Source organism: Pteropus alecto, unplaced genomic scaffold, assembly GCF_000325575.1.
Source record: "Pteropus alecto unplaced genomic scaffold, ASM32557v1 scaffold20, whole genome shotgun sequence".
Lineage (NCBI taxonomy): Eukaryota > Metazoa > Chordata > Mammalia > Chiroptera > Pteropodidae > Pteropus > Pteropus alecto.
In genome coordinates this window covers 49760893-49773448 of record NW_006436298.1, presented here as the reverse complement: position 1 = coordinate 49773448, position 12556 = coordinate 49760893, and the positions used below count along the sequence as shown (strand labels likewise).

The 12556-nt window shown below is 38.5% G+C and overlaps 1 protein-coding gene across 16 annotated transcripts in view; it reads right to left on the bottom strand.

Moving 5' to 3' along the window:
- The window catches only part of ZKSCAN5 (zinc finger with KRAB and SCAN domains 5), a 22420-nt gene extending 10019 nt beyond the window's left edge, over positions 1 to 12401 (bottom strand). Inside the window, exons 1-5 of one of the 16 annotated variants that reach the window (XM_025047827.1) lie at positions 12342 to 12401; positions 10614 to 11127; positions 7073 to 7211; positions 2843 to 2925; positions 2429 to 2564 (exon numbers count right to left, since the gene is read on the bottom strand). In XM_025047827.1, coding sequence (XP_024903595.1) covers positions 2429 to 2564; positions 2843 to 2925; positions 7073 to 7211; positions 10614 to 11027 — 772 coding nt within the window. In that variant the 5' untranslated portion in view covers positions 11028 to 11127; positions 12342 to 12401. Of the gene's footprint in view, positions 1 to 2428; positions 2565 to 2842; positions 2926 to 7072; positions 7212 to 10329; positions 10487 to 10613; positions 11131 to 11384; positions 11887 to 11996; positions 12106 to 12257 lie in introns of those variants that run through there. The other 15 variants (XM_025047826.1, XM_015590376.2, XM_015590378.2 and 12 more) reach the window with 15 other exon arrangements.
- Positions 12402 to 12556: the final 155 nt, after the last annotated feature.

Here is a 12556-nt window from a genome sequence, read left to right as displayed (position 1 = left end):
TCTCCTTCACATATATGACAAGCTTTCTGTTGATTCTTCTGGTTTATCTGACAGAGGTATTATGTATATTTGACAGAGAACTCAATAGCTCAATTGAACTCATAGCTCAATGCTATACCTGGCTTCTGAGTAATGCAGTGTGCGTGTGTTGTGGGGGTGGGGTGTTACAAAAACATCTAATCAGGCAGATTTGGTGCTTTATAAATTCATGCTCATCAATCTCACTGGTGCCGTCTGGCATTCTGTTTCTAAGGTTGGCTAGTTTCCCCACTCCTTTTTCTCTTAGCTACATCAAAATGTCTCTGTCATGATCTCCAAGATATATCACTGTATTTAAAAAACAAAATAGTGTGTATGATATGCTATGATTTTGCACAAACTTGTATAGACACAGAATATGTCTAGAGATACAATCAAGAAACTAGTAATAGTCACTGCCTCTGTGAGGAACTAGGAGATTGAATATCAGTAGGGGTAGGTGGCTTACTTTTCGTTTTATCTTTTTTATTTTATTTTTATATTTTAAAGATGTATTTCATAGGACTTCACTAGTGATCTTAAAATATATATGTGTATATATATTACTTTTTAAAAATTTTTTTAAGTTTATTGGGGTAACAACATTGGTTAATTCAATTACATAATTTTTCACTTTTCGTTTTATACCCATTTATACTATCTAAATTGTTTTCACTATGTGCATGAATGACCTTTTAAAACCAAAGTTCACTGTGCTCACACCTCTACTCCACTGCCTACTCCATTCACCTGCTCACTTTCAACAGGTGACTTATTGTCTCCTATTTTAGGAAGGTCAAAGCTATCCAGTCAAGAACTCGTTGGACATCCTGCAACTAGAACTATAAACTTGATGGTGGCCTTATTCTTTCATTCTACTCTCATCTCACAATGGAGGAGCTGTCTCTCTCCCTAGCCAAGGTTAATCCTACCTCCTATACCCTGGATTTCATCACGCCATCCTATTTTCCAGGGACCTCTCTTCCTTGCCCCAACATTTCAAACTTACTCTCAACTAGTTATTTTCCAGTAGCTTGTAAGTATACTTAAAACCTCTCTCATTTAAAATAAGAACATACAAAAATAATCCATCCATATAACCCATGTATTCTTTCAGTGACCAGCCTTCCCTCTCTTCCCCTTCACAAAGTTCTTGAAAGCTTATCTATAGGATCTCTCTCAAATTTCTGCTCCTTTGCAATGTTCAACAAAACTGTCTCGTGTTCCCAAACATCTCAAGCCACTCCTTGGTAACAGCTGTTTCCAAGATTCATTTATTTTCTTCCCAGAGAAGTAGAATTTAATTTAAAAAGAAGAGAATGAAAAAATTTTTGCATTAAAATAATACACTACAAAAATAATTCCTTGGGAAGAAAGACCACTAGATCTCAACAGATAAACAGGGGGCATGTACAAATAAATCAATGAAAAGGAAATACAAATATACATATCAATAGTAATAAAAGAAATAGAAACTTTAAAAGAGCATGAGTCAGTTTTTACACTTTTAAATAAAAGCCTATGAATGAGCGAAATCCCTTATACAATGTAAACTGGTATAATCCTTTTCAAAAGAAATCTGACAATATCTATGTATTTCATCTAAAGTCTACCAGTGTGCCTGATATATATATAGTGGTTCTTCTAAAAGAATTCATTCAAAAGAAGCTAAGTGCTGTAAGTTCTAAAATGTTTGCCACAGTGCTGAAATTTTTATAATTGCTCCAAGCAGCACAATCAAATATTAGTTCCCAGGATCGTAACTTAGAAATAGGTGCAAAATCTCATTTTGGGGCACAAAATTCAAGAAAAAACATGATGTGTAAAGTGTAGATGCTAACAGGGCAAACATCATAAAATAGGTACTAGTGTTCTGAGAATGGTAACAGTGTGAACAACTAGCCATTCGTGCTTTAGAAGAAGAGAATAAATGCCCTTGAGATATTGTAATTACTACTATAATAAACAGTTATTCAAAAAAGTCTTTCAGAAGTGAGAATTATGCAGTTAAGAACAATTCAATTTGTCAAGGAATAGAATACAATAACTATTACAAATTTGTTAAAATCCAAATCTGTTTTAAAAAACACAAAATTTAAGAAAATTTTAATTAAAATTTAAAAAGAAAAGATCCAAATCTGTTATTTTAAGCTCTTTTATTAAAATGGTAAAAAGACAGTATTTGCTGGATCACAAGTACTATCCCCTAAGCATCATCAGTGTTCAGTCATAATCTTATTATGATAGATATAATCAGAATAAGCTAAGAAAAAAAAAGGCTGATTTACTTTTTCACAGAAAAAAAATAAGTCATAGCAATTGAAACATACATGCTTTATAATCTGTACTAGAAACATTCTTTATTACAAAATTAAGATGTCCTAATCCATGCAGACAAAATAAATCTTACCCATGGAAGTAATACTCTCATAATTCTCCTTCCTGTCATCCCTATAGAGGGCCTTCTGGGACTGGTCCAAATGTCCCCATTCCTCCAGGATGAAGGAAACAGCCACATCAGCCACATCTTCAATTTTCACCAACTTCTGAAACATGAGATTTCCACTAAATTCCCATTCCCTTTGTTCAAATTTGGAGTGAGGGGAAGAACTTCATGCATTAAGGAAAGAAATAGAGGGAGGGTCTATGCTTCAAACAGGATGGGGAGTACTGGATAGAATGAAAAAAGACATTAAAGCACGAACCCAAGATGGGCCTGGTCTCTAGTTAAAGAGACAGAACTGATACAGATTCAGGATTAAGGCAGCTTCTTGTCCAAGAATAGACATGGGTCCTCACTGCAGGCACAAGGACGCCAGCTCACCTGGGACCCAGCTGAGAGAAGTGAGGCTGTCAGCTCCTGGCTGTCCTTCAGGGGAAGGGAAGAAACTTGTAGAGCAGGAAGGGCTGAGGGGTGAGAAAAAGAGGTGTCAGTGAGAATATCTTTACTCAGTTCCAACTGCCATCATGTTATGCTTTTGCTCAAGAATCCATAATGGTGTCCTGATACATCAAAGCCAGATTCTTCTGCTTGGCTTTTAATACCCTTGACTTACTGGCCACTCCCACAATTACCCTATATGTACCCTTTTCCCAAAAAATGTAGACTCCCTGCTTTGGTTAGGCAAGTCCATGCTGCTGACTTCAGATTGTAATATTCCTATATATGGATGTACTCTCTTCTGCCAAGATCTAACCTAATCATCCCCCCAAATAACCAGAGTTCCACAGCTTCCATGGAGCTGAAGCACTGACTAGAGCCCAAGGCTTCTCAAGCTTTAATGTACAAACAAATTGCCTGGGGATCTTGGTACAGGAAAGACTCTAGTTCAATAGGTCTGGGGTAGCCCCTATATTTTGCACTTCTAACAAGCTCCCAGGTAATGCTGGTGCTGCTGCTCTTTGGGTCACACTTTGATTAGCAAGTTCTTAGTCCACAGTCTCTCCCTTCAAGGAATTACTGTGATTGGTTTACAGTCAGCCGATTAGTATTAATAAATCAACTCTGTGTGTTATAGGAATAGACAGATAAAACAATTCTTGCCTTCCAAAACTTCACTGTCTAATGGGGAAGACAGGCATGTAAATCTTACTTACTTCAAGAATAGGGTAAAGAGTACTAACTTGAAGTTCACCCCAGTTCCCAAAAGAACACAGAGGGAGGGGCGCCTACAGAATAGAGAGAAGGATAGAGAGAAGAAGGTAGGAGCATCAGAAAAACCTTTCTACAGGAAGTAGAAGTGGAATGGAATAGGAATTAAGGGTGCTTTGCAGGTAGAGTGAATGTGCAATGCCTGGAGGGTCTGATCTCTAGATGCTAATGACTATCTGACCTTCTGCTGTCATCTCTGCTTGTTCTTTGTCCAAGATTCATGGTGCATCCAGATCTCACTGTCTATGTGTGCCCCAGCTTGAACAAATCCAGCTGGTATTAACCTTTAACCTGACGGTTTATACCTTGCTATGGCTCACCCAGTCCTGGAGATGTATGTGCATATTTAGCTTGCTTGTGTCCAAGGAATGGGAAGTAATGAGCAATGACACAAAAAGGAGGAGATAATGGTTATGGATAAAAGCCAAAAACAGAGACAAAATCTGAAAACAGGAGTATCCCTAAGAAGTAAAAAGAAGACTTGAAGAAATGGATAAATGTAATCTACTTAACAGTAATTTTAAGTATAGACTACATTCTAATTATAATTACATTCCAAATAATTCCACTTATTTGTTGAAGTTTCCATGAAACCCATTGTTTCTTTAGTTTTTAAGTAAATGACTTTGCCCCTCTCAAGCTCAAATTAGTCCCCTGCGCAGAAAACCAGCCCTCAGTGCTATCAAAGGCATGAGGAATGCTGCCTCATGTGTAACAAACAAACAATATTAATTTTGATGGGATAAAGAAACTGGCTAGGGTCTGGCTAACAGGGCAGAGAAGAGAAGCAGCACCTAGGAATAGAAGAAAAGAGTAGCCTGATCTGATGAGACTCTGCAAATGGAAGGAAGATGACATGATTCGAGGACAAGATTCTGCACTTGAGAAAGCCTGATGGTAGAGCCTTCCCAAGCTAAAGGTAGCACAGAATGAGGTAAAAGAGCAGATTCAGAGCTTGACTGCTTTTGTTAAAATAAAATCCCAGCTCTGTCATTTACTAGCTTTGTGACCTTGAACAAATTACTTAACCTTTCTAGACCTCAGCTTCTTAATTTCTTTTTTTTTTCCATGATTGAATTTGACATACTTTCATTTTTCCACTTAAAATTTTTATGTCCCACCATCTGACTGGAACTTTACCTTCTTAATTTCTAACATGAGGATAACAGCAATACCTATTCACTCCACTGGGTAAGTGTGAGCATTAACCCTTGGTATGCCAACTAGGGTTATTAAACACAAGTTTGGTTTTTGGGTTTCTATTTTCAAGTTTTAACTATTTTTAAAGACTGGAATTACATGACTTGTATTCCTTTAGAGGCCTTCTGAAGAACAAAAAGAACACTTGCTTTAGGATTATTAAAAAATAGAATAAAACTCGTCCTATCCTATAATTTCTATATGGATCCACTGGACCCTTTTACGAATCTAGAATAGATTTTGAGATCAAAGTGATCTTACTTTTCCTGTATCACTAAACATTTTTCTATTTCATCATCTTAGGAATTATTTAATTTTTACTATCATTATTCATTAGTTATTTCCAATGAGAGCATAAAAGACTAAAATAAGAAAATGAGAGAATAAAGGAAATATTTAGGATGACACAATAGTGAAATACATCATCATTCTTCATTATTCCCAAAATATTAAGTGCATTGCCCAGAGTTCTGCATCATCTTCAAGAAGGTATAAGACTACTGACACTGCTTTTAGCTTTCATTAAACATAGTTGAGAATTCAAAGTTTCTCATTTTCCACCCATATCGTCAAAGAGAAAAAAATCTGCAGACATTTCACTATTATTAGATGAATGAGAAGATGATGAAGACAGAGAGAATGTGCTCTCTAATGATAATGATGAAACTGAAAGTATAAGGGAAATCTTTGTATGAATCTACAAATGACAATATCCCAGATAATTTTTCTCAAACTCAAGAATCAACAATAAACACTATATTTCTAATTTCATAAAAGGAATATGACCATCTCATCCAGTGAGTCATGCAACAGGAAGGACTTCATCACATAATATTTTGCAACACGATTCTGGACTATCCCAATTTGCTACAAGGACAGTATTCATTTTGTTAAAGCAAAGTATTATATGGCAGTATTCTTTTATTTTTTATGATGTGTTTATTATCAAAATATACTTGATACAAAGAGGTTTAATTTTTATTAAAATTTCTTTAAAAATTATTCATTATCCTTTGATTCTACTGTAAATTATGCATAAAATGACTTAACTATAAAAATAATTAAAAAGAATCCATTGGCGCCAGATGGTAACAGTGCAGACTATTTTTCCTGGTATACTGAAGATTAAATGAATTCCTACAAGTAAAGTTTAGAACAGCTCCTGACACACAGTAAGTACCACAGAAGTAATAGCTGCTGCTGCTGCTACTCAGTTATTATTACCACAGTGAAAGGAAAGCTGGAAAAGATTAGAGCCTTGGGACATATCAAGTGAAAGACCTGACCAGAAGGGCACCCAAAAATAAAGCTTGAGGCCAAACAGGAAGCAAAAGTTTACAATTCTTGATCCACAATTCTGAAATTCCAAAGCTCAAAATACTAAAGGTTTTTTTAAGTTAGGCATTGAACTACTTTGACAACAAAATCTTACCAAAATATATGTGAAGCTTTTCAAAGTTTTTATTTAATCCACTTATTGGAAATATGCATACATTTTACTGCCAAAATATTAATGTGTGTGATTATGGAGTACCACCTCAAATCCTCTTAGTGTAATATACGGTATATAAGTCCTATTATCTTATTTAATCTGAAAAATTCTGAATTCTAAATTACATGTGATAGTAAGAGTTTCTCTGATTAGAGACTACAGACTTGTGGACATAGATCATAAATAAAACACTCAGCTGTGCATATATCTTCTTTGATGTATCTAATACAGGTTAATAGAAGACAAGGAGAGAGAGAGAACAAATGCTCCAAAAGTCATTGTGAAGCATTGTTTGAAATAAGACTTCTAATCGAATGAGCAGCCAGAAACGAGTGTAGTTAGGAATGGGAAAGCTTTTTTTACATAAGCATTAAAACAACAAAATCTATGAGGTAGAGTTGGAAAACTCCTACAAAACAATTATGATACTTTTGTAAAATACTTTTGTGGCTCTTTTAACAGTATCTATATAGTTGTCATCATCTGCATTACTGCTTTTGAATAGAACTGTGGTACAATTCTTAGCCATCCTATACGCTGACCTCTTTCTTAAACCAGGGACTCAATTCCAGGTCCCCAACCCTTCACAACCTCCAGCTCCTCCTGACTGCAAAGAGACCGCCCAGCCCAAAGTCTATGCTGCTGACATTGCTTCCCCCATGGCACCTACTCTCTAGCCACATTTGTTTTCCTGAATCATAGATTCTCACCATTTTCCTCCAGGAGATGAGGCTTCTGTGGCTCTTGTTCAGGTTGGGGGTTCAGAGACAGGAGCTGGTGACTGAAGGATTCCTGCACAGCTCCTGGTGGCACCATCTTCTGAGAAAGGACTTCAGGACATGCCACAATCTAACAACCACAACCACACCAATCAGTACATTACCAAGAAGGCTATGAAAGAATCCTGTAACTTCACATTATTCTTTCATTCATTCCTTTATCAAATATTTAATGTGCATATGAGCCAGGCACTGATTATACGGTGGCTTAATAACATGGGTAATGTCTAGCTGAGGAAGACTTCCATTAAACATATCAACACAAATATATAATTATATATTAGAAAAGAAAAGAAAGTGGTGCCACGAGGTAGAACAGCTGAGACCTACTTTAAACTGAGTGGCCAACAAAGGCTTTTCTAAGAAAGTGTTACTTAAAGTAAACACCTAAACGATGAAAGAAGCCAGACAGGAGAAAAGTAAAAAGTGTTGCAGGCAGAAAGAACACAAGCAAGGACTCTCAGGCAGAAAGTGGGTGTTTGGTATAGTCAAGAAATCGTAAGAAGGCCAGCGTGGTCAAGTTCAGTGAAGTGGGGAGAGAGGTAAGAAAGAAAGTTGGAAAGATCAATGATAAGACTCAGGAAGATATACCTGGTTCCCTAGCAGACCAACACCAAGACAGGAGCTAGTGCATGTCTGGTGTGCTACAGTCCTCCTTTCTGTTCGTGGCTCTTGCTCAACCCTAGGGTACACACAATTACTCTGCCACAACCTGTCTATTCTGGAAGGTACTAGCACAGGAGCATCCTAGCAGGTAATAAGACCCTGCATTGTGATAGAATTGCCATATGTTTCAAAGCACTGTAGAGTTTAATCCTCCTAGTTCTGGCAAAATATGGTACAGGAGTTAAGAGGCAGCTATAAAACAGTTGTGGAAGGAACACACAGTGATGGTCGGGACACAAAGTGAAAGTCACTTTGCATGGTAGTCTGTGTCCTCATGGACCTGCTCAGAACAAGAGTTAAAATGACACCAAATATGTCAAAGGGTACCTAGACACCAAAGAAGCAAAGCAGCCTTTGATATCCCGAGACTAGGACAGAGAAACCAAGGAGGAAGGGTAAGAATAAGGCCCGAGAAAGGCTTGCCAGAGACAAGAAATGTCTGAAGATAAAGCTGAAGAACAATGTCAGGGATACAGGAGGTAGGCAGAGAGAAAGGAAAAGTGCACCGTGGAGACCCATGTGAAATCCTCTCTCTGGCCTCAAATTCTGACCATCACTATGTGTCCCTTCCAAAGACGGGCTGCAAATCACACTGAGAGAGGTAAATGTGTAACATCTATCGTAAATCCTCTATTAAAAAATGCTTTTTTATTTTAAACTATGCTTTTTAATATTTATTACTATAAAAAATAGGGAAAAGTCTCTTAATGTCCCAATTAGGTTTAAAAAAGGAACAACTAGAGGTCACCATGAACCTTTACTTCCTATTGTGACAGAAGCAATAGTAAGGTTTGAACATCCCCTTGGCAGGACAATCATTCAGTAGAGCGGCAGGGTCTGGCCACAGATTAGCAGTAACTCTCTCCACGGCCCACTTGTCTCATGGAGTGAGCTAAACCAGCTGAGGATCTTGATGTTCTAGAATGCTGAAGTACCCTTTACTCAGAGGTAAAGAATAATGAGACTGGTACCTTACATTAAAGTGCAATAGCTCTGAAGAATAATGAAAATTCTCTAGCCTCAAACTCTTGTAGCCCTACGATCCTATGAGTTTTGTTTTATTTTTATAAAAAGAAAATTCAAGTTTAAGAGAGTGTGAGACTAGCAACAAGAAGGTAGAGGGTCGAGTTATAAATGAATAAGAAAGCACAAGAAGACATAATGACATAAAGATAGCGATCCTCCCTGAATTAATATATGATCTAATACAATACCAACAAAAATACCAACAAGATTTTTGGGTAATAAAAACTAAATAAGTAATTCTAAAGTTCATTCAAAAAAAGAGAAAGAAAATATTGAAAAACAATTTGGAAGGGTAGTAGCCCTATCAAATACCAAAGCACTTTACAGAGCTCCAATAAATAAAATATTGATATTGAACAGACAGTAAGATTAATAAAATGGAATAAAAAGACCAGAAATGGACCCAAATACATGCAGAATTTGGTATGTAATAAAGATGGCATTTTAATCAAAGAGGAAAATGGTGGATTACTATACAAGTTGCTGGGGAAACTGGATAAATATCTGAAAAAAAAAGTTATAACCATACCAAACACCCTAAACCAAAGTGAATGCCAGATTTATCAATCATTTAAAAGTATTAAAAAAGAAAAGAAACTATGAGAAAAGCCTCTTACGATACTGTAGTAGAGAAGACCTTTCTAAGTGTGGCACAAAACTCAAAAATTAAAAATTAAAAGATTTAAATTGATTGCATAGAAATTTAAATACCCTGCAATGCAAAAATCTCTATAAGCAAAGAAAAACAGCGACATAGGAAAATAACACTTGCAACATAAATGACAGACACGGTGCTTAATTTTTCTAATAAGTAAATAATATAAATAGATAATTTACCAAAAAAAGGTATAGGCATAACCCTTTTAATACGTACTGTGGTCAAACCCACTCATAATAAGAGAAATGCATGTTAAAATTGCACCAAAATTGCATCTTACAGATTGGCTATAATCAAAAAGTTGGATAACACTGTGTTATCAGGCTGTGGACAAAGAATTTCTCTTAAAAATTGCTGTTGAGACTATAAATCGGTATAACCTCTACAGAGGATAATCTGTCAACAGCTGTCAAAATTACAAATTCATATGGTCTCTGAGACAACTGGACTTCTCAGCATTCATTCTACAAATTAATGATGTATGTAAAGGATATTCATTGCAGCAAAGTTGGTTACAGTAAAAATTCAGAAACAATCTAAGAACAACTTAAAGGGCCCTTAACAGGGCCCTTAACATCCATACAATGGAATATAATATAGTTTCAGAGTGAGGCCACTCCATTTGCACTGACATGGAATAAACCAAGATATAAGAAAAAAGCAAGTTGCAGAAGTGCACAGTGATTTTAAAACATTTGTGTTTTTTTAAGCATGTCATATATGCTTATATATCAGTATGGTATATCTCTGTAAGGATATACATGAATTGTGTAACAGCAGTTGCCTCTGGTGAGAAGAACTAGGCAGCTGGGGAATTAGGGGTGGGAGGGAAACTTACTTTTCATTACAACCTTATGTACCTTTTGAATTTTGTATCATGTCATTCAAAAAATAAATACAATAATTTAAAAAATAAATAAAATCGCAGATTGTCTTCTCCAGGCTAACACACTGGATACTGCTTCTCTTTGCTGGAATGGCAGGAAATCTCCACAGTGTACCTAATCCCAGGAGAACAAAAGAATATGAATGAAGCAGCAGAGTGCTAAGGATCTCACCCTTGCTTAGCAGCTCCTTAACTCTCTTCCTCTCCTTTCTCATTGCTCTAATGTCTCCACTCACCTGTTGTCTGCGTTCCTCTAGTTCCTTCTGTATATTTTCTACCACAGCCACAGCCTCTTCTCCATTTTCCGGGTGATGTTCTCTCACCCAGGTCTGGAACTCTTCAGGCAGGATGGTCAGGAACTGCTCCAGCACTAGTAGCTCCAAGATCTGCTCTTTGGTGTGCAGCTCCGGCCTTAGCCATTCACAGCAGAGCACCCTGAGCTGACTGAGTGCCTCCCGGGGGCCTGATGCCTCATGGTACTGGAAATGCTTGAAGCGCTGGTAAAAAGTCTCAAATACTGGTGGATTATACTCTTGCATCCAGGTGCAGTCTTCTTCTTCCACCTTCACTATTAGAAGGTCTTCTTGTTCTTGCGAAGTCTCAGTTGGAGGGTCCAAGTCTGTAACTTCCCCAGATTCTGTCATTATCATTCCAACTCAAAGGGATGTCTCTCCAGGTTAGCTGTGTTACACTGATCGAATCTGTTTTCTGCTCTTTATCTTCTGAAGGGCGCTTTCATTAGTGTGCAACCTACTGATATATTGTAAATTATTATTAGCAAAGAGATGACAGAGGTCATCTACAGTAAAAATGACTACTCAACAATTTACTTAAAAATATGAGCTACAAGGCAGCTGTCACTCCATTCGTAAACTAATTACAAAAAAAACCCAGAATATTTCTAACATTTAAAAAATGTAAACGAGAGCCATAAAAATCTGACATTGGCCCAACACAATTTTAGTGAAGAACATTAAATTTCATATAAATAATAGGACAAAACTTACTAACTAGTCCAGAAGCAGTCGTTCCTTCTCTCTACCATAAGCCAAACTTAAGTCAGAACAAAGGTCAAAAATATTACAGTGGTCAAAATTGGTCCTGTCCTTCAAGCCAAAAGGGCCTGAGAGACAAACGGTAGACTTCATTGGTCCCAAAGAAAAGCAGGGTTATAAGTAGAGATTTGGACCTGGATTCCTCGGAATCGACTCTGACCCCGTAAACACCTAGACCGGCCCAGTCAAGGTTAGAGACAGGACCACCGTCTGGACACAAAGAACATTCCCTTTCCTCGAGGCTCCAGACCCGGGGAACTCTCCTGGAAGACCAAGCTTCCGCAATAAAGGCTGGGGGAAATGGGCTGCTTCTTACAAACGGAGAAAACCGAAGACGACACTTCACACCACTTCCTCGCCGGAAGCAAGCAAGTCCAAGCTTTCCCAGTCCAACGGGGCTGAGCTAGAAATCCCAACTGTGATTGCACTTCCGAGTCCTCTCTAGGAATCCCGGAGGTCCTCGCCTCGCAGCAGGCGGGAGGTGCCAGCCCCGGGACCCGCCCCCGAGGGGCTGTGGGCCAATCGGCGGGGAGACGGGGCGCCGGCCTGGTATCCCAGTCCTACCTTCCGAAACCGTCCCACGGAGCCGCAGTGACAAGGACACTAGAGCCGTGGAGAAAACAGAGCTACCCTCCTTCCCCACCTAACCCCAAGGCCATTTAAACAGCCCGGGCTCCTCCCCTTTCCTTGGAGTGCGGACAAGGGGCGTGGCTCTAGGTGTCTGGAGCAGTTGCTAAGGCAACAGTTGCTAGTATTTGATTGGCCGTGGAACTCGCGCTCCCCCACCCTCAACACTCCGCGTCCCGGTTCGAAGTAGGTCCATACCTTTCTGCGAGCTCGCAACCCTCCCATCTCAGTTTCTTCACTGAATCTCGCCATTCCCCGCACCCTTTCTCCAGACATTCCCACCTCTTTACCACCTCAGTCGCCTTTCAGGGCCAAAATCTCCGACGTCAGACTCGCGAACCTTCCGAGCCAGCAGATCCCAGGACTACATATCCCAGGAAGCCCCGCGCGGACCGTACCTGCTAACCAATAGGGCTGCGGTTCTCTTTGTAACGTCAATCTTGCTGGCCTATCAGAATGCAGGAGGGCAAGGAGGCGTTTCCTCCGCGGCTCCTGCT